The sequence below is a fragment of the Salarias fasciatus genome (genome assembly GCF_902148845.1).
Source record: "Salarias fasciatus chromosome 23 unlocalized genomic scaffold, fSalaFa1.1 super_scaffold_20, whole genome shotgun sequence".
In the NCBI taxonomy this organism is placed as follows: Eukaryota; Metazoa; Chordata; class Actinopteri; order Blenniiformes; family Blenniidae; genus Salarias; species Salarias fasciatus.
The window spans coordinates 9,073,054-9,087,556 of record NW_021941230.1 but is presented as its reverse complement, the minus strand read 5'-3'; the positions used below and the strand labels follow the sequence as shown (position 1 = coordinate 9,087,556).

Genomic DNA, 14,503 nt, shown 5'->3' with positions numbered 1-14,503 from the left:
ATAATCAATTGTGGATGAGTGTATATGTTTGAATGCTTTATTACACACATGTCCCTGATGGGTTTGTGTTGCATTTCTTGTGTGCTTACCCCAGGAGGGGAACTTTTAAGGTGTGTTCATCGTTGACATGGATGAGGAGACTATCTCTGGCCTCCACCTCTTCCTCTGGAGTGAACTCTAACACACCACTCACAGACAAACCAGGAGCCAGAGCCACAGCTGGAGCTGAAACTGCAAACCTGAAAAACTTCAGCAAAAATGAACAGTACCTGAATGACAGCCTGGAGAACAGAAAAACTGCTTCTGCTGACCAATTTATGAGAATATTTTTAAACAGAATATTTAGCAAGAAGATTAATTCTCTTGAACAGGTATTTATAATAACCTAGATACTGATCATGTAATTAAATAGTGAACAGGAACCAATTTACGGAACACACTGTGATTGTGTTACATTAACAAGTCAGACTTTGGTTGCTTTTATTATCATTATTATTATTTTTAGCATTACATTTGTATTTTCTACGGACTTCAAGAAATTACTACTGAAAAATAACTTAAAAATGTGGCCAATGTACTTCATGGACACAAATTACAAACACATGATGATACGAAATACTATTTTGTGGCACGTTTTCAGAAGTCGTATCTGAAATTTAGAATAAAGACCAACTATATTACTAATAAAATATAATATATAACACAGTATAAAGAAATACATGTAGTTGCAAGAAATATTCCAAAAAAAAAAAAATACAGAGCACGTGTTGGCAGTTTAGCTAGCTATCAAAATGTCGAAAAAGCGAACATTAGCTAACGCTGCCGATAGCAGTCGCTTCCCCGAGTTAAGAAAAAGTCATAGCAGCGCGTCTAACGTTGCATATTGGGACAGAAACAAACTTGTGCGACATTACCTTTGTTGCGGGCTTCTGGATAATTATCTTTCTGGACGTTTTTCCCGCATTGGTCACGGTAACGGTCCTCCGGTACACCTGACCCGCGCTCACATCGCTGAACTCAACACACGGGGGCTCCACGCGGACACAAAGATCACCAGACATCGCAGCGACTTCTCTACTTACACGTTGAATGTCTCTATATATATTTATAGTTTTAAAAGTATTTATCAATGCGTTATAAACTCCCAAACTGCGCCGTCCAGTCGACTCGGTGTCTCGCATACCGATAGACAAACTTTTCCGTTGCCAGGTGGTTGCTGGGCGACGACTCCGTTAGGTGCGCTCGTTTTATGACCTTACACAGTTCAAGTGGAAAAGAGACGGCGGGGGCTGAACTCCAAAAACTCATTTATTACTTCTGTGCTGTTTATTATTTGGCAATAATAAAATTTGAATTAAAAAAAACCTTTTTCACACAATTTGTGACTTTAAACATCCCATTTTCTAAGTTTTTAATTTTAACACCTCCTGTGGATGAACGCAATTTGACACTCCCATACACAAATCAATCCAACACATTTACTCCTTTACGCCTTGTCACTACAAAATTGTACAAATTCACACCGTCAACACTTTCAGCTGAAAACAAATTTATAAATCGTCAAATATGTACAAATGTGTACAAATATGGAAAAATGTTAATATATAGATTTGTTTCTACTTTTCTGCTGGACTCTTTTACTTATAAGAAAATAATAATCAGCAGAAATGTTAACATATGTTCAAAGTTAGATTTTACAGTGAAAAAAAAAACAACTGAATGGAATCATTCAGAAAATATCAGCAGAACTCTCCCAGATTTCATCCTCATGCATATTGAAAGTAGGGGTGATCATGTTAGAGTCTGTTTCTGTGGTTTCCTCAGTCTTTTTGTTGATTTCTCCTTCAACATCTTGACTTGTTTTCACAGAATCACTCATGACTTGCTGAATCTGACCAACTACATCAGCTGCGATCGCGCCTGTGCTGCTCTGAGCTGATCGCCCCTCTCCGCTCATCAGCGCAGTGTGCTGAGGAACAGTCCTGGATGTCCCAGGTGTCTCTTCCTGCTTGTCGTCATGCTCTCTGACTGCTGAACCTCTGTTTTTGATCTTGTCCTGGTTCTGGGGTTCGATCTCCAGCCCAAAGAAGCGGTTTCGAACGACGTAGCGGACACACTGCAGGAGAACGTTCCTCTCGTGGCGGATGTCAGGTGCCAGCAACTAAACAGAGACGGAGAAATGAAGAAGGCAATCAAAAGGTGATGGAAAGTACTCAGTGGTTTGTGGGTAAGATCTTTTAATTCTCCACACCATCTCGAGTAAAGTGGGACGACGTCTCTGCGGTGTGTCTTGATGTCTTCCTCTCCTTCCCCCTCTGCCCCTTCTGCTGGTCTGGTTGTGAGAGCCAGCCTTGCCCGGTGTTCCTGGATGATCTGAACTGGATCCAGACCCCCTAAAGCCCTCCCTGTCCTGAGTGCCTGGCGGTATTCTGCTTTGAAGAGCCTGGCTTTCCTGCACCAACTCCACTCTTTGGATGGGGGCAGCTGAGAAATTAAAACACACACATTACAAAGAAAACATAAAATATGGGTAGGTATTTGTCTCTTTTCTCCACATAAGCTTGGCTGGTAGGAAGCTGGTAAACCCACCTTCTGGTTCCTGGTCACTCTCGCTCTCGCTCACGGAACCGTAGCTGGCCATCAGGGAGCCCAGAGCTGAGCTCATCTGTTTCGGAGCCACAACCAGACTGTTGGTCTTGGAATCGGCAGCCCGATCGTCCGGGTCAGAATCTGTGAATACATAGAAAACAAGCCGACTTTAAAGCAAATCTTATTTGGTACTAATCACTGTTCCATGTATCATTAATTTACATGATTCCAAAATATCCCTTTTTCCTCTTGGGACTCGTGGCCTGTGACTTGATGTGAACTCACCGCAGTCATTGTGGGCCAGAGCTCCCAGTGGGTCCCCGTCTCTGCTGGGCTGTGGGGGGGGTCTCGGCGTGTCTGCGGATCTCCTGTCTGACTGGTGATGAGGGGCATGTGGGTGTCGTCCTCCGTGACCCCGCCAGTGACCTCGACCCCGGCCTCGACCTCTTCCTCTGCCTCTCATCCGCCTGTCAAAGACAAGTTTAGTGCTCTGAATCTGAAAACATATAAAATTTAAATCACTGAACACTTGAAGTTATTTTTTTTTCCATTAATGACGTTCTTATTTTAGCATGACTTACCCAAACTGAGCAGTTTCGAGGATGCCTCCTGTCTCCTGACGCATCTCCATGACCTTCCTCTTTCTCTCAATATTCTCAAGAGTTGGATAGTTTCTGGAAAAAAAACCAAAACAAGTGAAACCTCTTCTTTTAACATGATCTCAACTATCACTTCTTTGATATTTCAACACACACGTCTACAATATTTCTGTGTTCACTGACTTGCGCCTCTCCTCTCTCCACTTAGCAATCTCCTCCGGCGTGTCCAGCTTGATCCTTTTAGCTCCCGGCGCGTGATTCTACAATTAGAAATCAAGATAAATCTCCAAAGCGGAGGGAAAACACAGCGATTTCATGCATCAGACTGTACACAAGTGGGTTTACGTACGTTTTTCCAGTGTATGCTGACTATTTTCTCATGAGCCGTGAAGCTGCAGTCTGGCACTGAACACTAGGGAGAGGTTTGGATGGATTATTGTGACGAGCCTTAGTAGGAAGAAAACAACCACAATTCACTGAACCGGTCACAAACCTTAACATGCTGGGAGATGTGTTCATTGTACTTGTCCTGGTGTTTGAAACCTCGATCACACGTGTCGCAGTAGTGGGAGTATTCTGGCTCTTTTGTGTTTTTCTGCTGCGGATCACATTGGAAGTCACATATCTGCGCACCTTTGATTCACAGAAGCAAAGTAAATTGGAGTGATCCCGGCTGTCACCTTTTTTCCATGATGGAAGGGCCCGTTGTTGTGTCTTCCATATGGATTTCCACCGTGGTGACGCTGGTGGCCAAAGTTTTGACCTGATGATAATAATAGTCTTCAATAGTTATACAAAATCAAAAAATGAAAACAACTTTCTGCATGGAACTGTATGTACGAACCGAATGAATAATGTTGATTTCCAGATCCAGCAGAACCAGCCGCTGCCCCCTGATACCAGCCCGGATTGAAGCCCCAGGTGGCCTCGGAGGGGGTCTCAGCCCAGCTCCACATGCTGGGGTGGAAGCTGCCGCAGCGGGGAGGCTGCTGCTGCTGCTGCTGCTGCTGGACGGAGGCCGGAGGGGGACAGCTGAAGTCCGGCGGAGGATACCGACCCGGTTCGGTCATGGTGCCGTGCAGAAAAACAGATTCCCCTCAGGGCCACAGGAAAGTCGCTTCAGCTCGGACTCAAATCTCCACGCAGGTCTCACATGTGCGTGTTTTGCTTCCATTCAACCGACGTCACTTCCGCTATAGGAGAAGTGACGTCAGGACGCAGTCAAAATTTGTTTACATTACCCACATTATTTTTTTTAAGTTATAACTAGAACAATGGACTGCAATCGTGTAGTATCCATGATTTTCAGTGAATGTACTTTTTTTAAATCAATTTATAGAAAGCCGGCACGTTTTTTTCACAATTTCTCGCGAGATTTAAGATGCTGTTGTGTTGCCAGAAAAAGTGCAAGAATAAAATGTACAGAGATGTGTGATAGAAAACCTGATTTAAATTAACGTAAAGATCAAAACTGGCCTGATTAAACTTGAAAGATAAGCCAAAATTATTCACTGAGTTTCTAAAATATTTAAAATACAGGAATGCCCACAAATGAATGCTGTTGTCACACAGTTGAGCCACTAAACTTTAGCCAGTTTATCCTGTACAGGGTCACTGGTGCAAATTCCAGCCATAGGCGAGGACAGGGTACACACAAAAACAGACACCCACACACACTCACATTCACACCAAGGGGCAATTTAATGTAATTTCCCAGACACTCAAGAGGAGAACATGCACAGCAGGAAAGCCTGGCTGTTTGAAGGCCGAACCAGAGCGTCCCAAAAGCAGAGATAAGAACAAGACAAAAGAAAATGCAAATATGTGTACAAGTTACCAAAAAAAAAAGAGACCTTTCCGAGAAATTCTTAATTTGTTTGACTTGTGACTATCTTTTGGTTCCCAATTCTTGGTAAATAATTGAAGTCGTGAGACCTCGTATGGAAGTGGGGGATGTCACCCCCGGCTGATCGGACCTGGCAACCCTCGGCGCACCGTGCTTTCCAATGAGAGGCAGGCGGCAGCAGAGCAGTAACGTGGTAACTTCAGGAGCAGAACCTCAACTTTCTTATCCGTGAGCGCAGCTAAAGTGTTCCCAGCGAACAAAGCTGCCGCCACGATGCTTGTTTTGTTTGAAACCGCAGCTGGATATGCCATCTTCAAGGTAAAACAGTCGCCCGTTGGTCATTGTCACATTAAAAATGTACCTTTTTTACGCTCCGGCTGCTTTAGTTAGCTTTAGTTAGCCGCACAGCTAGCCAGCACCCGGCGCTCAATCACAGTGCGGCTGTTAAGTAACGTGACTAGCAGAGAAATAAAAGGATTTTGTTATATGAGTTTCCCTTGTAATTGCGTTTTATAACACAGGCAGAAAGCTCTGCAGCGAAGTCGCTGCTAATTCGTTAAGCTAACGTGTAGCTCTGTGAGGGCCTGCGACCACGTGTACGAACCGTGCCCTCCAACTCAGCACATGTGCTCCAGTTTCCTGCTAAATCTGCACACAGACAAACAGAAGAACTTGTTCCGATCGTAGTTTCTTAGTCTAGTTGGTACAGATCTCTGCATGTGCAACTAAAATTATCGGAATATAATCTTGATCCTTGAGAGCTTCTGTCGAATAAGTTTCAGATCTCTACCTGCTTTCTCTATGTATGAATGTGGTGATTATGATAGCACCGAGCTCAGAAGAAGGCTCCTCATTGCAATCAAATGTTTTGCATCGGAGAGACACTTTAAACATGCAGCATCAGAGCCAGCTGTAGACTTTTTTTTTTTATGTTTCCACCACAAACTTATATGCCTTGCTTTGTGGGGTGGCTTAAAAATGTGCACTTTTAGACACTCACCTTCTGTACAAAGGCATAATTATTATCAGAAATCTTTATTGAGGTTTGAGTGTGCAGCATCAATTGAAATAGTCACAAGACGTGTGCGATGCACTTAAAATCATGGAAATTACTGCTCTGCTATTTTAAAAGTTCCTTAAAGCTGCCCCGCCTCATTTCCAGGGTAGCTTTAATCTCAAAATTCATGGTTCTGTCTGCATTTTGGAGTATAATATGTAACATCTGTTTTGTTTCAGGTCCTCGATGAATCCAAACTGCAGCAGGTCGACAGCCTCTACAAGGAGTTTGAAACTCCTGAGAAAGCCAATAAAGTGTACGTAACAACCGAGCGTCCTCTTCTGCAGCCGCCGCGTGCTCCACGTGTGAATAATCTTACCTCCCTGTTTGATTTTGCTCCTCGCAGTGTGAAGCTGAAGCACTTTGAGAAGTTCCAGGACACGACCGATGCCTTAGCAGGTAGGCGCATGTTGCTGTGTGCTCGTATATGGTCTGTGATGCATCTCTGTGTCCGATTCCAGTGTGAGGTATTCCACAGTATTCGTCACTGCTGACGGCGAGTCCAGACTGCTGCCTATCGTTTGTGGAGTCTGACATGTTTTGGGTTCCGTTTCAGCTGCCACCGCCCTCGTGGAGGGAAAAATCGGCAAGAGTTTGAAGAAAGTCTTGAAGAAAGTTGTTGCCAAGGAAGCACACGAGCAGCTGGCGATCAGCGACGCCAAACTGGGCGGAGTTATCAAAGTATGTCCCGCGTTCTCGCAGTTTGCTTCAAGGAAGAAATTCTCCGCAGTCGATTTAAAGGCGCGCTCGTTCTCCAGGATAAGCTGGACCTGAACTGCGTGCACAGTCCCGCCGTGGCCGAGCTGATGCGATGCATCAGGAGTCAGATCGAGAGCCTGGTCACCGGCCTGCCCCCCAAGGAGATGAGCGCCATGTCTCTGGGTCTGGCTCACAGGTTGGTCAGAGCTCAGCTCGCCTCACTCCTCGCTCTTTTGACTCCCTGCCGCCTGTGATTACACCCGCTGTCTGAACTGATTGTGTGGATTCTCCTCAGCATTCGTCACTACCACTGAGGCGGCGCCTCTCTCGGGTTACAGCTACTCCAGTCACTTTAATCAATATGGGAATAAACAAATCGTCCCCTCTCTTCTGTTTCCAGTTTGTCGCGCTACAAGCTGAAGTTCAGTCCGGACAAGGTGGACACGATGATCGTTCAGGCCATCTGTAAGTCTCCCTGTTCTCCATGTGCCGTCGGTGAACTCCCCAGTCCTTTTCAGACCCCGGTTTAAATCACGGTTTCCCCCTCAGCGCTCCTCGACGACCTTGACAAGGAGCTCAACAACTACATCATGCGCTGCAGAGAGTGGTACGGCTGGCACTTCCCCGAGCTGGGCAAGGTGGTCACAGACAACCTGGCCTACTGCAAAACCGTCCGCAAAATAGGTCAGGAGAACACGACTCTGATGATTTTCTGTGACGGAGAAAGTAGGAATCATATTTCAGAAAGTCTGCGAGCTGAAGGATTCCCGTGCTCATCTCGGCCGTGCGTTTCCCAGGTGACCGGACGAACGTGGCGGGCTCTGACCTGTCGGACATCCTGCCAGAGGAGATCGAGGCCGAGGTCAAGCTGGCGGCCGAGATCTCCATGGGAACGGAGGTGTCCGAGGAGGACATCGGCAACATCAGGCACCTGTGCGACCAGGTAGGCGCGGGGCCGGCGCTCGCACCGGAGCCGCCGGAGCGACTGTGGTGATGATGACGACTCTAGTCTTCGCCCTGAAAGCGTACCGTGTGGGCCTTCAGTCACTACCTCATCTGAACAGTCCGGACTCGCCGCTCCGCTCCCAGGATCACATCCGCTGAGTCACATGCAGGCTGTCCTCCTCAGGTCGTGGAGATCACCGAGTACCGCGCTCAGCTCTACGACTACCTGAAGAACCGCATGATGGCGATCGCCCCCAACCTGACGGTCATGGTGGGCGAGCTGGTCGGCGCCCGGCTCATCTCGCACGCCGGTAAGTGGCAGCCGAGAAGCGAGGGCGGCGCGTGAACCCAGGCGAGCGGTGATGATGCTCGACAGTCTGTCGTTTTTCCTGATGTCAACTGACGGTTTTAAGTCACTACCTCATCTGAGCTCGAGGTCGGAGCGCCACGCTCGCGGCTCCTTGTCAGACCGCCGCCTTCACCCCGGATGTGGTTTGTCCCTCAAGGTTCTCTTCTGAACCTGGCCAAGCATCCAGCCTCCACGGTGCAGATCCTCGGAGCAGAGAAGGCTCTGTTCAGGGCGCTGAAGACCCGCAAGGACACGCCCAAGTACGGCCTCATATACCACGCCTCCCTGGTGGGCCAGACCACCGCCAAGAACAAGGGCAAGGTGAGTCCAGGACCGACGGCGGCTGACGGCTGAACCCCGCCGGCGCGTCAGGAATTGAACACAGGCGTGTGTGTGTGTGTGTGCGCGCGCAGATCTCCAGAATGCTCGCCGCCAAAACGTCCCTGGCTATCCGCTACGACGCCCTCGGAGAAGACACCAACGCAGAGATGGGAGCGGAGAACCGAGCCAAGCTGGAGGCCAGGCTGCGCATGCTGGAGGACAAAGGAGTGAGTCTGGAAACCAATGTTTCCTGAGCTGTGTGGAAGCAAATTGCACCTAAATCTTGACTAAACCTATTATTATTTAATGTTTTTTTTTTTTTTCTTTTTTTTTTCTCAGATCCGAAAAATCAGTGGTTCAGGCAAAGCTATGGCAAGAGCCGACAAATACCAGCACAAGAGGTGAGCCCTCACCCCTTTTTTTATATTTAAATATTTAATTTTTTTTAAGGGTTGAATCCTAAACCCTGGTTGTGTTCGACAGCGAGGTGAAGATGTACGACCCGTCTGGGGACTCCACCATCCCCTCCACGTCAAAGAAGAGGAAGTTCGAGGAGGTGGAGGAGGAGGAGGAGGCCGGAGAGGAGCCCGTCACGCCGGCCGTCAAAGCCAAGAAGCCCAAGAAGGAGCCCGGAGTGGCAGAAGAGGCAGAGGCAGCGGAGGAGACGCCCAAGAAGAAGAAGAAGAAGAAGAAGGACAAGTCCGCCGAGGCCGAACAGGAGGAGCCGGCGGTGAAGGAGGAAGTGAAGGAGGAAGAGGAGGAGGAGGCGGTGGCCTCACAGCCGGCAGCTGAGGTGAGGCTCAGGACCGTTTGGAGAAAATCCAACGGAAATGTGAGATGATGAGTTCAATAAATTAATCGGCTCTTTTCTTTCCAGTCCTCGGAGAAGAAGAAAAAGAAGAAAAAAAAGAAGGTGAAGGAGGAGGAAGAAGATGAATGAACGAAAGGGGAACGACCTGTATATATTTTCTATTTTACTTTTTATGTCTTCAGAGGTCTTCGGGAGTCAAACGGACTGATTTATATCTGCAGCGAAATCTGAAAATTGTGCTCTAAGTTTGTAGCTCTATTACAAAGTTGTGTTGACTTTTCAATTTTTCCAGCTTTTTTTTTGAGACCGTCGGTTTCATTCTGAGACATCAACACACCGCTCGCATATTTACATGTGCTCCCGAACAATAAATGTTTTCGTTGTCAAACCGTGTTGGGGTGATTTTTATGATCAGAATGTTTGTTTTTTTTTTCTGAATGAAATGTCACTGTCACAAAATACTGCATTTATTGAAATTAAACATGATGATCAATGGGACATTTTTAGCCCCTAACACAACTGTAAACTCTCAACATGTCATTTGTTTTCACATGTCTTTTTCGGTAAATGAGCCAATAATTTCAGCACAAACAGGTCCTAGTAATATGTACATTCATCAGGAATTACAAGAAATGAGGGAACTTGGTAAATCTAAGAAAGCACAAAGACACTGAAAATAATGACAAACCATTGGAGAGAACTTCTTTCTCTCCACAACATTTTTAATTCTGATATGACATTTTCCACGTGTTCTGTATTCTTTCTTTGTCACGTGAATACATTTGTCGATCAGATGATTATTCAGGCTCTTTTATCTTTAATAGAATAATCTACATTCTTCTATTTACATGTTAAATCTCAATGTAATCACATCAAGGTGTATGTTGCCATTTGAATATTTATGTCCACATGTCCAAGTGAAATTGACTGAAAATGTTTTATAAATTAATTGACTGACCAAATTTAATTCCTTAATTTTAAGGGTTTTTTTTTTTTTATCACAAAGGTGATAAAATGGCTTAACAATGTGAAATATCTAGAATCTTAAAGAAAAGAACATCAATATGGTTGGGGAAAAAAAGCATGCAAAGCTGCTTAAAAGGAGGTAAAATGTTTAAAACAGATAAAATGTAAAAATTGTCAGCCAAAAAAAAAAAAAACTTAAAAATAGGAGCGAAACTGTTAAAATCAAGTACAGATATAGATTAAATTTATCATGAAATATTCACTATTGTCAACCATAACTTCATAAATGCATCAAAACTGTATATGAAACTTCAGAAGCTGCATTAGCTTAATTTTAAAGGTAAAATATGCTTTGCAGTTCCAGACCAACTTGGCCCTGATCTAGGCATAACTATATTCTAAGACACTGGATTCAAGAAAATAGATTTTCAATACTATTATAAAAAAAAATAAAAAATCAACCTTGAGAAACGTACCTTGGTTATTTCCCTGACAGAAATTGCATATTTTCAGCAAATTTATGAAAATCAAACAATGAATGAAGCAAATGAGAAAGAGATTGAAAAAAATTGAATCATTTTTTTTATTATAAATGTATTTTGATAAAATCAATCAATTAATTTAAAATTGAAAATTAAAAGAAACAAAAAAAAAAGCGACATTTTTCTGTTATGCTGTCATTGCGACACTGTTAATAAAGTTCGATTCAAACGGGCTCCGGAGCGCATGCTGCAGTCACGTGTGTGTGTGTGTTTGTGTGTGAGGGAGCGACACGGGGAGCACATTAGCCGTAGTTTAAGATCACAGGAGTTTGTAGTTAGTTTGACACACGTTCAGTTTGGAGAAATGTCGCAGCTGCAGGCGAGATTCTTCACGGAGAACAAAAAGTGAGCCCGGGCTTCTCTCCGCAGCTAAACCGGAGCAGCATGCTAAAGCTAAGCTAGCCAAACTGGGACGTCGCTGCATCTTTGACCTGTTTCCAATAATGAACCCTTCCTTTTTTGCAGGTATGCTGTGGATGATGTGCCCTTCTCCATCCCAGCCTCCTCTGAAGTGCAGGATCTCAGTAATGTCATCAACAAGCTGCTGGAGGCCAAAAATGGTAAGAGAGAGAAAAAAAACACGTGTGTTATGGTTTAGATTTCGCCTATTTGACCACGTTTTGAAGCTTATAGAGAGAAGCACATGAGACATCATCATTTTTATTAGTGCTTCAGCAGTGATTTATCAGAATCAGAGGCATTAGCCCCACAGACTCTCCCATACAGCATCCTGAGGGTAATAATGTTGTAAAAGGCAAAAACACACACAATGACTTGTATCTTTAATTTTTCTGTTTCAGTGATACATTTATATTATCTATTACTTCGGTGGTGACTGCTGGAAAAGATCCGCACAGTCTTATACCCCTTTTTGGGCTGGAAGCGCCAACTTTGTCAGATCCCATGTAGGCTTGACTTTCTCAGGAGTGATGGAGGAAAAAAAGTTTCACGTTGAATTGTGAAAACCCTCTGTTGTTCCTCTCAGCATCTCACAGCAAAGTGGAGTTCGACTTCCTGGTCAGGGGTCAGTTCCTGCGAGCGCCGCTGTCCGCCCACATGGAGACGGAGGGGATATCCACGGTACGCCTGATCCTTCCTGCGCTGAGAAAATCAAGTGACGCGAAGAGAACGCCTCCACATGTTATTGCGTGGGTTTCAGGAAGAGGTGGTGGAGATCGAGTACGTGGAGCGGATCACAGCCCCCGAGCCCCAGGAGTGTATGATGCACGATGACTGGATCAGCTCTGTCCACGCCGACAACGAATGGTGAGATGATGGTGTCAGTGAAGCATATGGCGTAACAGGGCATCTGCACCGCATCCTGATGACTCATGTGACATTGTCGGTTCTTAATTGAATAAAAATTGTAAATTTTTAACCTTTGCGGTCTTCATGGACGTCTGTCTGTCTGTGCAGGATCCTGACAGGCTCGTACGATAAGACAGCCAGGATCTGGTCCGTCGAGGGGAAAGCTGTGACGACGGTGGCCGGACACACGGACGTGGTCAAAGACGTGGCCTGGGTCAAACGAGGTGAGCGCGAGACAGAATCCGGTGACGCCTGCAGCCTGGTTTCCACTGCGCCGGCTTGGTACAAGCACGGGTAGGCTGAAGCGTAACTCCAGCTGGTGGAAACGAGGCTTCAGAGTGTGGCAGAGCGCCGTCGCCCCGCCCGGTGAGAACCCCGGTTTAAAGATGGATGCTCTGCACGCAGACGGCCTGACCTCGCTCCTCCTGACCGCCTCTCTGGACCAGACGGTGCTGCTGTGGGAGTGGAACTCGGAGAGGAACACGGTGAAAGCCCGGCACTGCTGCCGGGGCCACACGGGCAGCGTGGACACGGTCTGCGCAGACCCCACCGGCACCAAGGTAAGAAGCGGGTCGGAAGAGCCGCAGGAAGGGCTTTTGGCTTGTTTCTCAACCCGTCTGCGTTTCCCTCGTTTAGTTCTGCAGCGGCTCGTGGGACAAGATGCTGAAAATCTGGTCAGCAGGTACGTGCAATATTCCAGCTGCGTTTGACTGTTCCTCAGTGTCATTCTGTTGTTTTCGCTTAAAATGCTGATGCTCAGATGTCTGCTGTCCCCGTCAGTTCTCACGGACGAGGCCGACGAAGTGGAGGAGCCCGGCGACAGACCGAGGAAGAAGCAGAAGACGCAGCAGATGGGCCTGACCAGGGTGAGCTCAGAGCCGCGTCCGGCAGCAGTTCGCGCTTTGGTCTCGGTGAAATAAAAACCTCTCGTCTCTCACCGCCGGGCGCAGACGCCGTCGATGACTCTGTCCGGACACAACGAGGCGGTGTCCTCGGTCCTGTGGTGCGACAGCGAGGAGTTGTGCAGCGCCTCCTGGGACCACACCATCCACGTGTGGGACGTGGAGACCGGAGCGATGAAGACGACTCTGGTAAAAGGACTCAAACTGAAACTAGTCCTGGATCCTTCACCTGCTGTCATTCTCGCGTTCATTAAAAATGTTGGTTTTGCTTCACTTTCTCGTCTCTAGTCGTGCTTTAGAGTAAATTAGACTCCTCTGTCTCGTCCACAGACGGGCAGTAAAGTGTTCAACTGCATTTCTTACTCGCCTCTGTGTCGACGGCTGGCCTCAGGCAGCACCGACAGACACATCCGGCTCTGGGACCCACGCACCAAAGGTACCACTGACCTCTGAGCACCGCAGACCTCTTCTTTCTCCTCTTCATTCTCGTGCGCTGCGTCCCGCCTCTCCTCTCTCAGATGGGTCTCTGGTGCAGCTCTCTCTGACCTCCCACACCGGCTGGGTCACCGCCGTCAAGTGGGCGCCGTCGCACGAGCACCAGCTGGCCTCGGGGTCGCTCGACAACCTGGTGAAGCTTTGGGACACCAGAAGGTCGGTGAAGCGACGTTTTTGCAGCCTTTCGTTAAAGAATAAAGCTGCGTATCTTCATGCGATGTGACGTTTCTCCCCCCCACCACCCCCCAGCTGTAAGGCTCCTCTCTACGACCTGGCGGCGCACGAGGACAAAGTATTCTGTGTGGACTGGACGGAGAGCGGGGTGAGACGCCTCCACGTTTCAAACCGCTGACGGACGCCCCCCCCCCGTCCACGGCGACGACTCCTCCTCCTCCGTCCAACACGTTCTCTCTGTGTTTTGCAGCTGATGCTGAGCGGAGGAGCGGACAACAAGCTGTACACCTACAGACACTCGGCCTGTCAGACGGACGCCGGGGCGTGAGAAACGAGACTAAGACGAAAAGGACCGCACAGAATTCTTCCGACTTTGTTTGCTCTCCTGGTTATTTCTACTCTCCTCAGCACACATATTTTCTTATCGATTGTATTTGTTCCTGTTCAAACCAGCAGAGTATAAATTAATATTGTACCATATAAAATGTCGTCTCTTCTTTCTTCTGCACCGTTTGTGTTGCACAACGTTTTTCTGACATCTGATGAGAAATTTATCCCATTTAAGTAACTCTCCAAGCCTTGAATTGAGAAATGTGAGATTTTATTCAGTTTTTCCAATTCCTAGTTCCCTGTCCCATGACGGAGTATTTATTTCCACTGCCTTCAAAAAAGTCACCAAAGTTAAACATACATGGTTACAAAGAGCGTCAAATGTATGCATTGTCTTACCTGAGTGCAGTGTTTATTTCACAATGTTTCCGAGAAGGAAGAAGTCTAATTTTATCAAAAAAAAAAAAAAGTCAAGTTTTTCCTCCCCACTAAACCTGTTTGTCCATAGATATCACATTAATAACGAGTAGTCACTCCGCATGTTTGTTATACCCTCAATTTATGCGTCGG

The 14,503-nt window shown here is 46.6% G+C and overlaps 4 protein-coding genes and 2 non-coding genes across 7 annotated transcripts in view; 4 read left to right on the top strand and 2 right to left on the bottom strand.

Annotated features, from left to right (window-relative positions):
- The window catches only part of LOC115383627 (cilia- and flagella-associated protein 47), a 36,820-nt gene extending 35,759 nt beyond the window's left edge, over positions 1 to 1,061 (bottom strand). The window contains 2 exon segments of the mRNA XM_030085759.1: positions 90 to 247; positions 915 to 1,061. Of these exon segments, the coding sequence (XP_029941619.1) occupies positions 90 to 247; positions 915 to 1,061 (305 nt within the window).
- Positions 1,062 to 1,333: 272 nt separating this feature from the next.
- On the bottom strand, positions 1,334 to 4,476 carry nufip1 (nuclear FMR1 interacting protein 1). Of its 2 annotated transcripts, none has more exons than XM_030086279.1 (10): positions 4,033 to 4,476; positions 3,869 to 3,951; positions 3,682 to 3,783; positions 3,538 to 3,600; positions 3,372 to 3,448; positions 3,171 to 3,263; positions 2,875 to 3,056; positions 2,590 to 2,730; positions 2,252 to 2,484; positions 1,334 to 2,161 (listed from the first exon to the last, which is right to left on the bottom strand). In XM_030086279.1, the coding sequence occupies exons 1-10, from the start codon at positions 4,256 to 4,258 to the stop codon at positions 1,730 to 1,732; spliced, it is 1,632 nt and encodes a 543-aa protein (XP_029942139.1). In that variant the 5' UTR covers positions 4,259 to 4,476; the 3' UTR covers positions 1,334 to 1,729. The 2 variants fall into 2 exon arrangements, with proteins under 2 accessions (XP_029942139.1, XP_029942138.1); XM_030086278.1 differs by having other exon boundaries at positions 3,682 to 3,786; positions 4,033 to 4,475.
- A 726-nt stretch (positions 4,477 to 5,202) lies between these two features.
- nop58 (NOP58 ribonucleoprotein homolog (yeast)) lies at positions 5,203 to 9,598 on the top strand. The gene is made up of 14 exons (XM_030086389.1): positions 5,203 to 5,352; positions 6,271 to 6,347; positions 6,438 to 6,490; positions 6,648 to 6,772; positions 6,850 to 6,986; positions 7,191 to 7,255; positions 7,340 to 7,474; positions 7,588 to 7,733; positions 7,920 to 8,046; positions 8,242 to 8,405; positions 8,498 to 8,632; positions 8,745 to 8,806; positions 8,889 to 9,198; positions 9,283 to 9,598. Exons 1-14 carry the CDS (start codon positions 5,308 to 5,310, stop codon positions 9,343 to 9,345), a joined length of 1,644 nt encoding a protein of 547 aa, XP_029942249.1. The 5' UTR covers positions 5,203 to 5,307; the 3' UTR covers positions 9,346 to 9,598.
- Positions 7,773 to 7,857, top strand: LOC115384275 (small nucleolar RNA SNORD11B). The gene has a single exon (XR_003930869.1). It is a non-coding gene; the product is annotated as a small nucleolar RNA SNORD11B (small nucleolar RNA).
- On the top strand, positions 8,087 to 8,171 carry LOC115384276 (small nucleolar RNA SNORD11B). The gene has a single exon (XR_003930870.1). It is a non-coding gene; the product is annotated as a small nucleolar RNA SNORD11B (small nucleolar RNA).
- Positions 9,599 to 10,902: 1,304 nt separating the features above from the next.
- Positions 10,903 to 14,340, top strand: wdr12 (WD repeat domain 12). The gene is made up of 13 exons (XM_030086395.1): positions 10,903 to 11,069; positions 11,190 to 11,284; positions 11,710 to 11,804; positions 11,884 to 11,990; positions 12,141 to 12,256; positions 12,438 to 12,592; positions 12,669 to 12,714; positions 12,813 to 12,898; positions 12,983 to 13,123; positions 13,265 to 13,370; positions 13,453 to 13,585; positions 13,679 to 13,751; positions 13,854 to 14,340. Exons 1-13 carry the CDS (start codon positions 10,909 to 10,911, stop codon positions 13,929 to 13,931), a joined length of 1,392 nt encoding a protein of 463 aa, XP_029942255.1. The 5' UTR covers positions 10,903 to 10,908; the 3' UTR covers positions 13,932 to 14,340.
- The last annotated feature ends 163 nt before the right edge of the window (positions 14,341 to 14,503 follow it).